We start from the raw sequence: 17,876 nt of genomic DNA, 5'->3' as shown, positions 1-17,876 counted from the left end.
ACGATGCGGTCTGCCATATAAAAAATAATTCAGTTTAACTTAGAAGACGCCGTAATACTCACATTCTTTGTCTGGAACTTCTGCTTTTATTCTTTATTCTCGTCCTTGGTGGCGTACTACCATACTGTTCGTACTGACTGAGTACGTCGTCTACCGATGATGCTCGGAGAGTCTCTTCGAATTCTAGCGAGTTGGAGCCGCCAACAAAATCCGTATCGTCAAAAGATGGAATTACCACGGTGCTGCTGTAAACAGAAAGATTGTCTAATCAACCAGAGAGTTATTACCAAGAAAAAAGAAAATGTAAAATACCGTAAAATCGTGGAATCACGCGGAAAACCAACTTCACGGCTAGATTCGTGTACTACCAGTAGGGGAAAATATCTTTTCGCACGGTCAAGCGGGCAAAACTTGGAAGTCTTATCTTATCAGACATCGAAATGGCCAACACACTGGTAAAGTGGTGAATCCCCCCAAAATGAAAATCAGAACTTATAGGCTGCTATCTCGCTCCACCGGGGAGCAATAAGGTGTGAAAAAGACAACAGGAAAACAATCGATCAAACCCAACAGGCGGGTTGGGAAGAGATCGGAAGCATTCACCAAAGTTTCAGGATATAATGACTATTGAGACAATATGGTTAACAATCCATTATTGAGTATTAGTATAAGAAAATTTTGACATGGGATTTAAATTTAGTCCACTCAAGTGGCTATGATTAAATATAAGTTGATGATGACATAATATCATCGCTCTGGATGATATCGTCCGAGTGCCAGAGAAGGACTCTAAGCTAAGCTGCGCACAATGATCCTCCGAACATTTAGGGGGTATAGTCCTCCGGAAATCTAGAGGGTTGGTGTCAGGCCCTGCAAGCCAATCGTTAAAACACATCATCACAAGAACGTCACAAGGGAATACGGACCGGAACAATCAGTAAAGACCATAGCGACGGAAATGGACTAGCGATTGGAAACTGGGTACGTGGAACTGCAAATCTCTCAACTTCATAGGAAGTACTCGCATACTCTCTGATATACTGAAGACCCGCGGTTTCGGTATCGTAGCGCTGCAGGAGGTATGCTGGACAGGAGCAATGGTGCGAACAATTGGAGGTAATCAAACCATCTACCAGATCTGCGACAACACACGTTAGCTGGAATCAGCTTCCATAGTGATGGGTGATATGCAAAGGCGCGTAATCGGGTCACCACCCGGGTCGATCAATGAACGAATGTGCATTATGCAATAGAGTGATGCAAATTTTGAAATTTTGGCTCCCCTATGCTCAAACGATTTTTATTATGGAGGGATTCCACGGAGGCATGCAAGTAGATTCTGATTGACCATTTCAAAAATATCTGAAACTTTGCACAGTTTTTCAGTTCCATCTAAATCGTCATTTTCCGATATCAAATCTTCAAGTTGAGTCACTAACTTTTCAAAAGGGTGTATGTGAAAATGGTTCAAAAATATTCAAAAAGCTGCACAGCAAAAACGGTTCGTTCGATTGTTAGACAACTAAAGAAACAAAATTAGACAACTAAATAAAGATTCCAAAAAAAATACACACAGTACAAAAAATTTTTTTTTGCATTAAAAAACATAATTTTTGACACAAAAACTCAAATATCTCAAAACCCTATCGGAATACCAACGTAATTTTTTGAGGGAAAACGGTCCATTATATTAGCTATCTAGCATAAAAATTTGGTGATGGTAAGCCAATAAACAAAAAAGTTATGACATTTCAAATATTTCACAAATTTGACACTTAGTGAAAAAAAAAAATTTTTTTTCATTGTTAATTTTTTTAGGACCGCAGTTTGTTGCTGAATTTTTTGTTAAGGGTACCACATGAGGTTAACAAGTTGTTTTCATGATATTTTATTTAATTATTCATAACTATTATAGCATCTATTAGAAAGTTAGACGCGATCCAGTGTTGTGATCTAAAGTCTTGATAGTGTCATATTTTTTATTGTACGTAACTGAAGAAAAATTCTCTCAATAGTGTTGAAACCTTTTGATAAAAGAAACCTATAAGAAATCTAATATTGAAGACAAAAGCTACAAGAAAAGTTTTCTATACAGGTATACGACTAGTTTACCTGCAAAAAGTTTACCTCGTAGAGAACAAGGCGGGTCTATACCCAGGTGACCATATGGTAAATAGCATCCTCCCAAAGTTTGAAGTGATTCGGAAGAAATTTGACTGTGCACACGCCATTTAAAGTTTATATGGAGATTATTATGGAAAACACCAACGTTATGTGTTCAGCCCTCTATCTCGGCGTCATAATATTTTATGGAAAAGTGAACAAACTCTACTCATGTGAAATCCTTTCAGCTACAACTTTGCAGAAGACCACATTTCGATTGGATGTCAGGATGAATTGCTATTCATAATCATAAAGTGGGTTTGCATTTTGCATGCTTAACCAACTGCTCGGCAGGCAACAGTGGTGCTCCTGGCGGGTAGAATAGATCAAAGTAATCCAGGCTACTATGTTCTACAGCAAAAATGCAGTGTTGCTCTGAAAGTGAATGATCATCTCAGCATGATTGAGACTTTGTTATCAATGATAACAAATTATCCTTGCGTCCAATCAAAATGGGGTCTTCGGCAAAGTTGTAGCTGGGAAGAATTCACATGAGAAGAGTATGTTCACTTTTCGTTAGATTATTATTACGAGCAGTTAGAGGACTAGTTCCATAGTAATTTCCATATAAACTTCAAATGGCGTGTGCACAACCAAATTTCTTTCAAATCACTTCAAATTTTGGGAGAATGATTTTTATCATAATTGACATCGTTTAAGCATAGGGGAGCAAAAACTTCAAAATTTGCATCAGTCTAATGTGCAAGTTAAGAGTCAAAGGCCGATTATTTAACTTCAGCATAATCAACGTACATAGCCCACACTCCGAAAGCACTGATGATGACAAGGGCGCATTTTACGCGCAGCTCGAACGCGAGTACGACCGCTGCCCAAGCCACGACGTCAAAATCATCATAGGAGATATGAACCCTCAGGTTGGCCAGGAGGAGAAGTTCAGACCGAGGATAGGAAAGTTCAGCGCCCACCCGCTGACGAATGATAACGGCCTACGACTGATAGATTTTGCCACCTCCAAGAATATGGGCATTCGTAGCACCTATTTCCAGCACAGCCTCCCGTATCGGTACCTCTGGAGATCACCTCAGCAGACAGAATCGCAAATCGATCACGTTTTGATCGATGGACGGCACTTCTCCGACATAACCGACATCAGAACCTATCGTGGCGCTAACATTGACTCCGACCACTACCTGGTGATGATGAAACTGCGCCCAAAACTATCCGTCATCAACGATGTACGGTACCGACGCTCGTCGCGGTACAATCTAGCGCGACTGAAACAACCAGATGGCGTCAATGCGTACGCGCAGTATCTTGAAGCAGTGTTGCTGGATGAAGGCGAGCTCGATAAAGCCCCTCTTGAGGACTACTGGAGGACAGTCAAAGCAGCCATTAACGACGCTGCCAAAAGCATTCTCGGATATGTAGAACGGAGCTCAAGAAACGATTGGTTCGACGAAGAGTGCCAGGAGGTTTTAGAGGAGAAGAATGCAATGCTGCAACGCTTGCTGCAACGCTTGCTGCAATTCGGTACGCGACAAAACGTTGAACGATACAGACTGAAGCGGAAACAGCAAACCCGCCTATTTCGGGACAAAAAAACGCCGCCTGGAAGAGGTGGAATGCCAAGAGATGGAGTTGCTGTACCGTTTTCAAGAAACGCGCAATTTCTATCAGACGCTCAACACATACCGCAAAGGCTTCATGCCGCGAGATGAAATGTGGGATAAGGACGGGAGCATCTTGACGAACAGACGCGAGGTGATCGAAAGGTGGAAGCAGCACTACGATGAAAACCTGAATGGCGCAGAGAACACAGGCACAGTAGGTCAGGACAGCGAAGGCGATTGCTACGTCAGCACAGCGGACAGCGGAAACCAACCAGCTCCCACGATGGGGGAGGTTAAGAATGTCATTCAACAGCTCAAAAACAACAAGGCCGCTTACAAAGTGCTGTCCCAGATTCTTTTCCGTAGTCTATCACCTATAGCAAACGAGTTCGTGGGAAGTTATCAAGCAGGTTTCATCGACAGCCGCTCGTCAACGGACCAGAGCTATTCCGTGCGACAAATCCTCCAGAAATGCCGTGAATACCAAGTCCCAACGCATCACCGGTTCATCGATTTTAAAGCAGCTTATGATAGCATCGACGGGGAAAAGCTATGGAAAACAGTGCTGGGAATGGTAATAGTACCGTAATTTCGGGTGAAATTGAACATTTTTCACGGTTTTTCTTGTCCGTTTTCTATTACGTTGACAATGCCAAACAATTGAATGCAGGTAAACAAGTACGAAGGTGAGTCTCATTGACTCATGTACCGAAACTTTCTAACAAATGTAGTTTTAGTGCCAAGAAATATTTTTAAAATAAAAATCGGAGAATCTCATTTCGGGGTGAAATTGATCACTTGTCAACGCGATTATTGTTAGTTTTTAAACCAACTCTATATAATAAATTTGAGGTCCCTGAATCCGAATATGCTTGCTAAATTCTAACCAAAACAATAATTATACAAATAATGAATAGTTAAATTTCAAGAATTACGCGAAAAACGCCTAAATGTATGCAAGTTCTTAAGGAATTTCTTGATATCTAACAGAAATTCAAATATTTCCACCGAATGACCATATTGGTACGAGTTTTAGTTATGAAATCTGGTTTGGGGATATATCTCAAGCATCCTCACAAACTTTCAGGTTTATACCATGTTCAAATCCTAGTTTAGAACTAGAAGTTTATGAATGTTTGTCAGTACTGTACCGCACATGATTTTGGAATTTTACATTATTTTCATAGAAATAAACATTCCTTAACGCAAAAAACTTAACAACGCACAATTCAACAATAGTTACGACAAACAACGTTCATTCACTGCAGGTTACATTGATATTTGTGCTCCATTAGGAAGAAATAAAATCGAGTGACACAGTGATCAATTTCACCCGAATTTACGGTAGTAGGCTTGAATTTCGCGAAAATCACGCGGCCCTTTCCAGTACAGTAGTTCAAAAACGTGAATCTCATCAAGTAGCTTATGTTGAGTGCATGAATTTTCTAAATCGTTAGTGTCATTGAAGGGGGGAAATGCAGCGGGAAATAGAACATTTTTCTACAGTAAATTTGAGTTGCCCTTAGCAACGGGTGTTTTGCAATTTTCAAGGCTCTTTACCTACAGCAACGATAGGCGTGAGTTTCACTGGCTTCGCTGACTGCGATTGGCTTTGGTTGCCTACTGTAGAATGAAATTCAGATTTTTTCCCAACTCTGATGGAAAATCATGAACGAGTACAGCTTTCCCGGGAAGCTCACAACTGTAGCAGTTAGATATATGAAGTAGGCGTAGGGTTATAACAGATCAAGTTAGCATAGGTTCAGATTGACACATAATTGTACATTACTGATCGAGCCGTCCAATAAACCAGACGTAATAAAGAAGCTTCTTTCAATAACTGCTACAATTTAGAAGTGGAACTCAATCCGATTTTTCATTTCAATAGAAGGGCATACTGAGCAACGGACGATAAAAGATTACAATATGAATTTTGAATGTGATCAATTCGGACGCAACACGGAGACTCGTAGCAGAAGGATGATTTTGCGACCTGAAGATATCCGAGGGCCGATTCCTACGTTTGTTCCGGAGAATATAACGGTGCCAAAATGGTTAAAGAAGATTGAGGGGCCTATTTTATAAGTCGAGTCGATCAAAATGACTCGACTGGAGTCACTGTCGACCGAAAAATTTGCTCGACTCAGCTCTGTCACTCGAGTTTTTCGACAGTTGTCACTCTATGTGACTGGATTACTATGGGAGTCGACGGGTGACATCTGAAATATGCATGCTTGCTTTGATCGACAATGAATACAGACGAGTCACATGAAACTGCTCGATTTACAAAATAGGCCCCTGAAGCTTGAAAATCACTTACGACTGGGATGAAAGGACAATTGTACATTACGCAAGTATGTGTTTGGGAAAGGTGCCGCAAATTTGGTATGATGGCGTCGAAGAATCTATTATCGGGTGGAATGACTTCTAGTTAAGACTGACTCGAGCATTTCCAGCGAGAATTGATGAAGTAGAAGTCCATGATGCGCTATTGAATCGGATGAAGAGATCAATTGAAACATATGAACATTTTGTATACGACATTGTTTCTCAAGCAAAAATGGTTGATATAAGTGAAGCTGCGGTAATCATGTAAGTTATCAACGATATTCAAGATTCAAATTTGAGATTGGCTTTATGTACTACGAACTATGATGCTGTGGAGACATTGTTGGAAAATCAAGCAAAAATGCGCCTTATGACGAGAGACAACTTTTCAAATGAATATCAAGATCGTGCAAGAAACTCAAGGTACTGTTTCAATTGTGGTCAACGAGGTCATATTGCAAGAACGTGTAGTCGAATTTTGACCCAAGGCTGTGCACTAACATCTGTTTCTGGGAAGGAAGAAAACGATCGCTTAGCTCAAGAAAAATGTAACGATGTACGGGCACTGGATAGAGCAATCCAAATTAAAGAAAAATGCTGTCACAAGGCTCGAGAAAAGATATAAAATCATGGTAGGATTAGCATAGAACAGGTTTATTTTGATATATTAGTCAGACTTGATCATCGTTTAGTTAAATCACAAGCAGTGTTTTTTTTTTATTCTATTTCTTTATTTGGAAGGCTCAAGCGCACTAGGCATTACGGAGCCGAATTATCGAATCAATTTAATAAAATAAAAATTAAATTGTGTATCCCTGCCTATATAGCTCCTCTATCCTTTGATTTTCCTCATCGATGTATTGCTGTCGTAGAATAGGGTCATCGATATGCGAGTATGAACCACGTCGCATCGTCTTCGTTGCTATCACTTTCGCTGGAGACGGAGATAGGTGGCGCGACACGTTTCGATGCGTTGATGCTTGTTGTATCCGAATCGGTTGATCTCTGTCGTTTTGGCTCCTGTTTATTGCTGATTTGTTTCGAATTGCTTTTGCCTACGGCCTCCGGCTTGGAGAGCGATGGCCATTGTTTTTCGGCAAGCGGTGGCTGATTTTGACGATTGTTCAATTTGTTTGGCTGCTGTTTGTTGGTAATAGATGCTGCCGCTTCAGAACACCGCAGTTTTGGATGATCTTTAGCACCACAGTTTCGACAGGTGCGAGTTTGCGAAAAATAAGACACATGTGTCGTTTCTTCGCAAACAGTGATGTACGACGGGATTGGTACAGTTAGTTTCATACGTACTACACGCACACCGTTGCTGAGGCCCGGGAAGTAGCTTCTCCAGACGTCGTTTCGTATAGAGATCCACTTCACCATACTGTTGCATATGGCTTACGATGAGGTGATTTTCGATCTCCTCCGGGAGATCGTGCAGACGGACATCAACAGCGCAGCTATCAATGTAAATCGGCAATGGAATAGTGAGCCGCTTCCCCTCGCAACTCATGAAATGCTTCAAGTGGTGATTTGAAGCGATTTTGGCAGCTACATCCTCACTATGCATTGCCAAATAGACTACGTGCTTCACGTTGTGCATTTGGATGCTTTTCACCACCGTCATATCCAGTTTTAACTCGCAATCTAAAAATTGCTTTATATCGGCGATGCTAGGCCGCTTTGGTAGAACCGATGTGTCCAACACAATGCAGTTTTTTCTTGCCACCGGCATGATTGCAGAAACAAAATAACCACAAAAGAATCGATATGCAAACGAATAGGTACGTGTTGTCTGGATGAGAGACGGATAGCAACTCACAAGCAGTGTTGATAGACTCACACTCAATTCTCAATCAATACGCTCTCTCTTGAGAGCATACTCATTAGAGATCTGCTTCGCAAATCTCACGCTTGAGATTTTAATGCAAAATCACTCAATCAACTCAAACCGTAAAAAATGATTCAGTCGCAAAACCCGTCAAAAACTCGTGAAACCCGACTGGATTACAGTAATTTTACCAGACTAACAAGAAATTATTGCCGTGTGTGAGTAAACTGTGGAAATACGGGAAATGAGTCAAAAAGGTGAGCCAACTCATCCACGATTTTTTGACTGCTGAGTTGCGTGATTGACAACTATGAGAAATTTAGGTTTTTACAACACTAATCACAAGCTCTATTTGATATAGGAAGTCCTATGTGTTTGATCAAAAGCAGTCTTATTTCGGATAAAATTCAATATCATCCCTCTATTCAAAATTCTTATGCAGGTTTAAACAATTCAAAACTTAATATTTTAGGTGTTTTTAATTTGGAAATTTTAATTGATAACTATATTTATGATTTGCAGTTCAAGATAGTGTCAGACTCCACGAAGCGCCCGATGTGCATTTTTCTGTAGATTTCGTTAAGCGCAACAACTTGATAGTTGAAAATGACGGTCGATCGTTATAATTTGCGATTAACAATCAAACAATTACAGAAGACTCTTCAAAATTGGTAGCAAATGCTGAGGATAGTCCACTGTTTGAAAATAACAATTTTGAGGTAAGCACTGACACATTTTTGAAAACTGATGCAGAAAAATTAGATATCGGTGACAACGGAACATTATTGACAATCAAATCTCTTTTAATTGAACATAGTGATAACATTAAGTTGAGACCATCTGTACCAGATTTTAAATATACAATGAGTAACAATTTGTCAGATAAGCGACCATTCAATTTTTCACCACGTCGCCTTTCACATAGCCAAAAAAATGGGGAGGGTAATGTCTGTCACAATCGGTACCAAATATTTTCGTTAATAGTTCCCAATTTTGAGAAATAATATGTTAGATGCATTTCGCCATACAAATATTTTTTGTGTTACCTTTTAGCGATTTTTCGTGCATAGACACAAGGGCAAGTGCGGACACAACTTCGATCAATGGATTACCTGCTTAGCACATGTCCACAGTTGATCAGCAGAAGATTTCTCATTAAATTTTGTATGGGGTAAGGCATCTAACTTCAAATATCTTCTGAATGGAAGATTTAATCGAAAAAGTATTTGGCAGGCGTGATAGCCATAATCATTACGCACAACCGGAACCAAATATTTTTTCGAAAATAGTTCCCAATTTAAAGAAATAATTCGATAAATGCATTTAGCCATACAAATATTTTTCGCATTACCTGTTAGCGATTTTTCGTGCATAGACACTAGCGCAAGTGCGTTACTATGTAGCGAGTAGCGAATTAGGGCATGCATGTAACCCATTCTGGGTCAGACTCTTACAACAGTGCGGTAGCATTTTTTGATTAGCCCCTCAATCCAAAGTCAAGGCATAAAAGCGAATCTATAAATAGGGGTGCTAGAGAAAAGTTTACGTCATTTGCTTTTCACTCTCCGCTTGGATCGCATCTCAGCAGGCAACAGATCGGCTTGCGCTGACCGGGCGTGCTTCTCAGGCACAGACATCGATAGCGAAGTACCCTCCCGTTTGTCTTGTTTCGCTGCCGCCAAGAAGAAGAAGAGGAAGCAGTCCACAGGAGAATGAGATGGTTGTGGCCGCCATAGCAGTTTCAAACTGTGATTGTGGCTGGCATCCGAGAAGAAGGAGGCAAAAAAGAAGGCAATTCCTAAGCAAAACCCGACCAACTTTTATAGAGCGCCGTGATGAAGAAATGTGTACATGTTACTCGAATTCAACAATTCAATCGGCCCTTTTCAGAGCCAACAAATGTGTACTAAAGAGTTATTTGTGTAATATTTTTCTAATGTGTTTACCACATTTTGGCTATAATCTCTTAATTCATCTTGTAGCATCATACAATATCTGATTTATTACGAATAATCGACAATACGATAATTTGAGGATGTTTCCGAGGGCGCTGCTGCAGTGCCGTCGGTATGCAATAACAGCATAATGCTCATCTTGTAATCCCTTGCCAATACATCAATTTCATATAGCTTATTTCCTATTTAGCCTATTCCTTCGCTTCTGATCTGGGAAATAGGCTATATGACAACCACAGGGATTAAGTCGAAATCTGGAAACGTAGCTCAATCTTGAGCGAATTCACATACCCGAAGATTGGCAACTTTTCGGATCAGCCGATCATGAGGCTTCTTGTAGTGGTGCCTAACGGGATTGTATCTCGACTGCGATTATCACGAGAAGCTCTTACTAGCTCGAAAGTTTGAATGAAATGAACCGAATCAGTCGAAAGTAGTATGCTTTACACAATTTGAATAGCAAACGATGTTCCTCCCTTTCGTATTCTTCGCCTTCTTCTGATCGACCAATCTGGGACATAAGGTATATGAAGTTGATGTCTGGTTAAGCATTTACATATCTTTGAAAATTCATGGACGCGTTCGGATGGATAATAAAACATTATTTCAATAGTTTACAATAAATGAAAAAAACACGAATGTCTTGCCTTCAAGCAAACTTTATATATTTCTGATCAATGTGCGTAAAAGTTCTGGAAATCGGAATTCGAAACCCAATACAAGCGTTAATATGAATGCTCTGCCTTATATAATGTGACATTTCCAATGGATTTCATTATTGAAACAAACATGTAGAAAAATTTCAGATCAATAAATGCTTATTACAACTAGTCAAAAAATAGTTTAGTGAACAGTATTTAAAATCTGTTGCAATTTTAATACATTTTCCAATTTCCGTACTCGAGAATTTGAGAAGTGTTCCCCCATCTCATCGATGATGTTAGAAATGCCATACAAAGCTGAGTACTATGATGTTATTACGGTCCGACGGCGCTGCAGCGGTGTCCACGAGTAAACGCTCAAATTTCATGAGAATATGTGGGATAAATTATGTGAACCAAATCAAGTATTGTCATGATTTAGATCATGATAGATGAATCAGGAAAAAAAGTAAGAGGTTGTTTCCAAGATACAACCACCAAGTTGACGTTGAATAACGTTATCTTATTTTTACATCATATGAAAGCTATTTATCTTGGTTTTGTAAGAAAAATATGAAAACTACGAAAACTCATATGTTTGTACTTATTATCGCTTGTGCCACTAAAGGAACACATGTGCCTATAGTAGCACTATTTTTAATTTGTGTTCCTATAGTAGCACTAGCATCACGTCGTTGACAAAATACAAATCAAAACCGTATGTTTACAACACTTTTATATTTTTCCTTTAAAATGTGGATCATTTATCCTGATATCAAGTGGAGCGAGGTCGGAGTTTGTAAAAATGACTAATTCCTGTTTTGATTGAACAACCACAAGAAAAAAGTTGAGATACAGTTTTACCGTCGTACTTTTTATTGAACCAATTATCAATTCTTTACAGTCTATAACGGAAATGCTACAGGCTCGGTCAAACATATTTTCAAACTACATCCTTCATGACTTCCCTCAATCCCCAAGATATTTAAAACCTTCTTCTTCTTCTTCTTTTTGGCATGACGTCCACACTGGGACAAAGCCTGCTTCTCAGCTTAGTGTTCTTATGAGCACTTCCACAGTTATTAACTGAGAGCTTTCTTTGCCAAAGTTGTCATTTTCACATTCGTAAATCGCGTGGCTGGTTGGTACGCGATAGTGCCCAGGGAAGTCAAGGAAATTTGCATTACGAAAAGTTCGAAGATGGTCCGACCGGGAATCGAAACCAGACATGTTCAGCATGGTTTTGCCTTTGTAGCCGCGGACTCGGCTTAGGAAGGCCCCAGATTTATAACCTATGGGGATCCATTCCAGAGCAGCGAATATTTGGACACAAATATAACAATTTCATTACTTGTAGTGTCATGTACTATTCAGATATTTATGTACGAGATAATAAAATAGATGTTATGCTTTTTGTATATAGTTTTCTGATTTTATAAATCAAACTATAAATTTATTTCAAAAATATTATTTTTGAAGTGAGTAACATCTACTCACTTGCGCAAATTTCAGATCAAACGAAGTGAGTATGTGATACTCTAATATTGACATTTGACAATGTTACTTTAAAGTGAGTAACAATGGTTTTACTCACTTTTGAGCAGTTCCACTTTGTTCCAAAGTAAGTCGAATTCTGCTCACTTTTGAGTAGATCTGAACAAGCGTGTGTATCTTTGACAGGTGTTTCGCCGTGTACATGTAAATTTTAAAACCTTATAACAGCAAGAAAAATGTGCTTTTCTGTTGAAAATAAGACATGGCTCGATATTTACCCATTTTTCAATAGTTTAGTTATATAAATCAATAGTTTCCATTATTGGAGTCGATTCGTAGAAAAATTTCCAATCGATTAGTGCAAGAGCCATGAAAATCTATCCCGGCGTCAGTAAGTTATTAACAGTCAAAATCTAACCACTTTTCGTGACGCGAGCGATTTTCGTTTTTCGAAATTGTACCCCAGTATGTTGCCGTAAGACGTTATCCAACGTCAAAATATTCAATAAACCCTTTCAACAACGTTGAAAAGGACCGATTGAGCTTGTATGCTGTCACAGATGAATAGCACTAAGGGATGTTATCAGTTGATTACCAGTTCTTCTGATGCATTTTTCTGTATGAAACTCTAGCCAAGGACATCGTCTTTCGATCTATAGTGAAAAACTTCCCAAAAGCTTCTGTTATAATCGGAATAGAGCGAGAGAGAAAAGAATCTCTCATTGTTACATAGATCCTTTTGAAGTTACGTGAGATTTGCTTATATCGTATTTCGGGGTGTATTTAATCAGAGGGGGGGGGGACATAATCACTACTTCATTGGAATCTACTAAATTATGTGCCTCCATATCGTAGACAATATCATCGAATGGCTCTGGATATTCCAATCCTATTTGGTCAACTTATTTTACATCCATTGGACTTGTAAGAGGCGAATGAACATGGCTCTTTAAAGCCTCTATCCAGCTTTTTTCGCTAGCTATAAATCATCCGGGGGTGATTCGATTATGATGTTTCTTGGTTACGGTTTTTATGGTAACATCTTAGCAAGCCTTGAAGTAAAAATTATATTATTATTAATTTCTTTTGACAGTTGAAAGCTTCTCAATTCTTCAACATGCATTCGTTGAATTTAAGGAACAATTCCGACCAGTTCTCGGCAAAAGTTCGCAGATTGTGTCCTGAAGATATTGAACGTTATCGTGAAAAGATTCAGAAAGTCAACGGCGTGAATCCGTACACATTAGACTTCAGTGAAAAGGTTATTCCATTGACTGTCGATTACGACAATATTTTTTGTCATTTGGTCACAAAAGTATCGTTCAGAAGTGGAGCACCCAACCGGAATATTAAGCCTCTCGAAGCGCACAAAGCCTTCCAGTCAGGCTTCGTGAAAAGTTTAGAAGGATGTAAGCTAGGAGATGTTTTCGTTGTCTATGGAAAGGTACGTAATCACAGGTACGTAATAAACAAAAAAATCCATTGAATTATACGAATCCACATTAGATAAGCGAAAAAACTTAACGAACGTTCGAACAAAATTTACCATAATATATATGCATACCAAAATTTTGTTGTATTATAGTGAAATTCATTTAAATTAATAAGTTTTCTGGGAAAAATGATTTCATGGTGTTTAAGACGGTAAACATAAGTTTATCGATGATTTTATTATGACATATAAAAAATGTCTATTTACAGCATATAATCAAACATACAGTGTCGATATGAAAACCAGCTAATGAACGCAAATTACTTCCAACAACATCAATATTTAAGGCCGCACGGGACGTCATCATAATCACCCTATCCATTTCAAGAAGCAAATCCCAAGAACCACTCCATATATCGATGCGAAAATGTATCACTATAATTCTATATATGTAGTGCACAACCCAATAAATTTTCAGCTTCATCGGTTCACTAAAACTCGAGATTTGCTTCCACAAAGTTTTGATGATAATTGTTAGAGTGAGACAAAGGATAGGGAAAATAACGCGGTCTCCCGTGTCCCCTTAATCAATAGACAATTTACATCGTCTTCAGCCAAAGGCTGCACAGACTGAACGATCACTAACATTAGGCAACGGACAACGCGGAACATCCAGTAGCGTTTGACGAAAAGTTTTCACCGACTGGAGCGGGAATCGAACCCACACATCATGGCACAATACGCCTAAACGACTGACGCCGCTAACCACATGGCCACGTAAGGAGTGTATCGAAAAGTAGTCGCAAACATTCAAAATATACCGTTTCAGAGCATAGTTCATCTTTTTAAAAGCTTTTTTCACGCAAATCTTCATCATGTAATCAAATATTGAAGCAGCTAAAAAAATATTGAATAATATGTAGTCTTAATATAAAAACAACAAGGTTTATAAAGCATGGAAAATAAAATCTTGCACAAAATTACATTTTTGAAGTGTCTTCTGCAGATTCGATGATTTGTATTGAACAAAATGTATACCGTAAATTCGGGTGTAATTGATCAGTAGGGTGAAATTGATCACCGTGTCACGCGATTTTATTTCTTACTAATAATGCACCGAGCTCATTGCAACCTATAGTAAATGAACGTTGTTTGTCTTAAATAATGTCTAATTGTGTATTGTGTAGTTTTTTGTGCCACAGAATGTTTATTTCTATGAAATCAATGTAAAATTCTAGAATCAAGTTAAGTGTGGAATTGATCATCATCTGTAAACTTCTAGTTCTAAACAAGGATTTGGACATGGTGTAAACCTGAAAGTTTGTGAGGATGCTTACAATATATCTCCAAAACAGATTTTACTATCAAAACTCTTACCAATTTGCTCGTTTTGTTGAAAAAATCAATTTTCTGCAACAAGGTAGGGAAATCCTTTGGAAATTTTTTATTTAAGACCAGATTTTTGGCACTAACATCACATTTGTTAAAAAATTTCGGTACATGAGCCAATGAGGTTCACCGTCGTACTTGTTTTCCTGCATTTAGTTGTATGATATTGATATCATTTTAGAAAGCACACCAAGAAAACAGTGAAAAAAGATCAATTTCACCCGAAATTACGAAATTACGGTATCAAACAAAATAGGATGAAAAACTTATTCTACCGGAAAATATGTTTACTTCACACAGCACGTAAAAATAAATTCAAAAAAAAATTATTGCTCTAAAAAAGCTCAATTATTGGAACAAGGTCGGTTTTAGAAAGTCACTTTTGTTTAATCAACTTTTGAAGCTCTGTCATATACAGCGGCAATTATAAAGAGTAACATTTTTTGCTTACGTTACTTCATAAATATGCAAAGAAACTTTTCCAATCAAAAAACATTTTTTTATTCATTACAATCGTTCGATATTACCATTAACGTGTAGAAAGAAAAAATCAAAAAACGAGGTCCTTAAAAATCAACTTTTTTCGATTTTTGTATTTGCTCTCAAATACTTGTTAATGAATTTTTCAAAATATTTTTTACACTATGTCATGAGAGTTGTGGCACAGAATATATTAGCATAAACAAAAACCATTTTTTCTTAAAATTTAACACATTTATTAACATATCATTTTTTCAGAGGTTTGCAAGATTTTCATCGACATCTGTTAGTAATTTGCAAAATTATTATGCAAAATGTCACTTTATTGAAACAATATCACCGCAACATCATTTTCAAATACATTGTAAAGCATTTCTAATCAAAAAATTGTTTGTAGGTTCAACCCATTATTTTTGAGACTGTTTTGAAAGTTTGCGACTACTTTTCGATACACTCCTTAGCCCACAAGTGTCTTAAGTTTAAGATTAGCGGCGAATGGCTCCCCATACCGACAAATATTAGTCGCTCATATTATACGACATCAATGAACATTTTTCACATTTGATTTTTCACCTACAAAATCAAATATTTTATCTTGATTCTAACGCAAAAACCTATGTACAATAATGAAACAAGATTTTTTTACAGAATTAAACTTTTTGAAAGGCTGTTGCTTAAACGATTGATGGCGTCTTCGCGGTAGCTGCAAGAAATGTTGTATGCAACTCATTGCAAAACTCACTTTGTTCAGCACTCTTCCTTTGCAGTTTCGCATAAATCACTATTAGGAAAACCCATTGGTTACCCATTGACCTATTGGTCCTCCGATCAATGAATTATCAGCTAGAAACAGCCCATACCTGCAGTAGGTAACGAAAAGCTTCCTATCTTTTTTTTTTGTAATGCTTTAGCATCACCTGACAATTTTGGAAGCGTTGGCATCGTGTTCGCACACGATCGTATGTTTGGATAAAATAAGATTCTTCTGACACTGTCTGGTGGTCAAGGGGACAATGGTGCTTGGTACTGTAGACTGACTATCTTCTTCTTCTATTTGGCATTACGTCCTCACTGGGACAGAGCCTGCTTCTCAGCTTCACAGTTATTAACTGAGAGCTTTCTTTGCCAAAGTTGCCATTTTCGCATTCGTATATCGTGTGGCAGGTACGATGATACTCTATGCCTGACTGACTATCTTCTGTTTAAAATTATTTTTTATTTAGATGAGCAGCACATAGCGCACATTGAGCACATGTGAATATGAAGGCAAAAGGCGAGACTACCTCGGACATTCAAGATTCCTAAAAGTGTAGATGATAATTGTTGCCCAAAGCTACAAAGCTATGATGTTTATAAACAACGTCAGTTGAATAATCTCAACCGTTAAAATACATTAAACTTGGTAATCAATACATGCACCAACACATTTTTGTAGTTTCCGCCCCGTTAAAGTGACTGTTTTAATTGACCGAATTACGTATATTCCGCACTAAACCACCTACCACTGAACGTCGTAGTTTGTGATCACTCTACCCCATCCCAACTCGCGATATCAATCACTGTACCAAGCCTTATCACTGTGCAAACGGTAATGGAGGCACTCGGTGAAACGTAATCTCGAAACTGGGAAGACACAGCGTCACACCTTCGATACGCGCTAATGGCTCGTACAAACTGTGCCTCGAAATTGTCGCCCGCAAAAAAATGTGCTGATTTAGGAAGAAACTGGTTGTTTCCAATATGTTGCATCAGGCTGTCACTGTGAAAACCTTGCCACTTCAGTAGCGCCCGAAAAGTTCATGGTCAAATCCGCGAAAGAAGTCTTTTTGGTAGCACGTACCTCACGGAAGACACTTTTTCACCGATTTTTTTTTTTTTTGTTTGTTTTTCTCCTAATCCCTAATTAGCCGGACACGGTTTTGCAGTCGGTACACGTCTACACTGTTCTTTACCTGCTATCGTCGTCCTCCTCGTCGCCAGAACTAAAATTGATGTCAATCCCCACACGGCTCTTCCAGTCCGAATCGGCCATTTTTCTCTTTGATCACGAATTTCAAAATTCGTCTGACGTCGTAATCACCATTGGAAATTTCGCGTTTTTCGGAAAACTCGCGTGCTAAGCCGATTCGTTTGATCTTTATTTCGATAACACCGACTGCTGGACCATGGAAAAATGACCAGATGAGACGTAACGAAAACAAACAAAACTGGATCGAATTCACGGCGCGGAACCGAACACGACGAAAATTGGACCTTCTCGGTCGGAGAGTGAAATTTTTCTGACACTTTCACTGCCAAAAACCACTGACGGCCGAATACATGCGCAGATAAGCGGTCGGCCGAAAGAGCGAGAGACACTGAAGAAGATCCACAAGAAGGAATGTCAAAAATTTAAATGGAATTCGTATTTCGAGGGATAGGAATCCAATTGCTACTTAAACTGAAAATAAGGTTTGTCGAGCAGGCTTTCTGAATTGGGCTAGAATTAAAATTGCATCTACTGACTTTATGCAGATATGTAGTTTCCCTGCTGTATTCAAACAGCACGTTACGTTGCTTATCGAAATTCATATACGAAATGCGCCTAATGGTATG

General features: G+C 38.6%; 1 protein-coding gene across 2 annotated transcripts in view; it reads right to left on the bottom strand.

Annotated features, from left to right (window-relative positions):
- The window catches only part of LOC5573381 (mitogen-activated protein kinase kinase kinase 4), a 29,452-nt gene extending 11,881 nt beyond the window's left edge, over window positions 1-17,571 (bottom strand). The window contains exons 1-2 of one of the 2 annotated variants that reach the window (XM_021857307.1): window positions 17,234-17,571; window positions 63-245 (exon numbers count right to left, since the gene is read on the bottom strand). In XM_021857307.1, coding sequence (XP_021712999.1) covers window positions 63-245; window positions 17,234-17,313 — 263 coding nt within the window. In that variant the 5' untranslated portion in view covers window positions 17,314-17,571. The remainder of the gene's footprint in view (window positions 1-62; window positions 246-17,233) is intronic. The other variant, XM_021857308.1, reaches the window with a different exon arrangement.
- Window positions 17,572-17,876: the final 305 nt, after the last annotated feature.

The sequence above is a fragment of the Aedes aegypti genome, chromosome 1 (assembly GCF_002204515.2).
Source record: "Aedes aegypti strain LVP_AGWG chromosome 1, AaegL5.0 Primary Assembly, whole genome shotgun sequence".
NCBI lineage: Eukaryota > Metazoa > Arthropoda > Insecta > Diptera > Culicidae > Aedes > Aedes aegypti.
The sequence above is the reverse complement of the archived record's forward strand: the minus strand, read 5'-3'. Positions and strand labels throughout refer to the sequence as shown.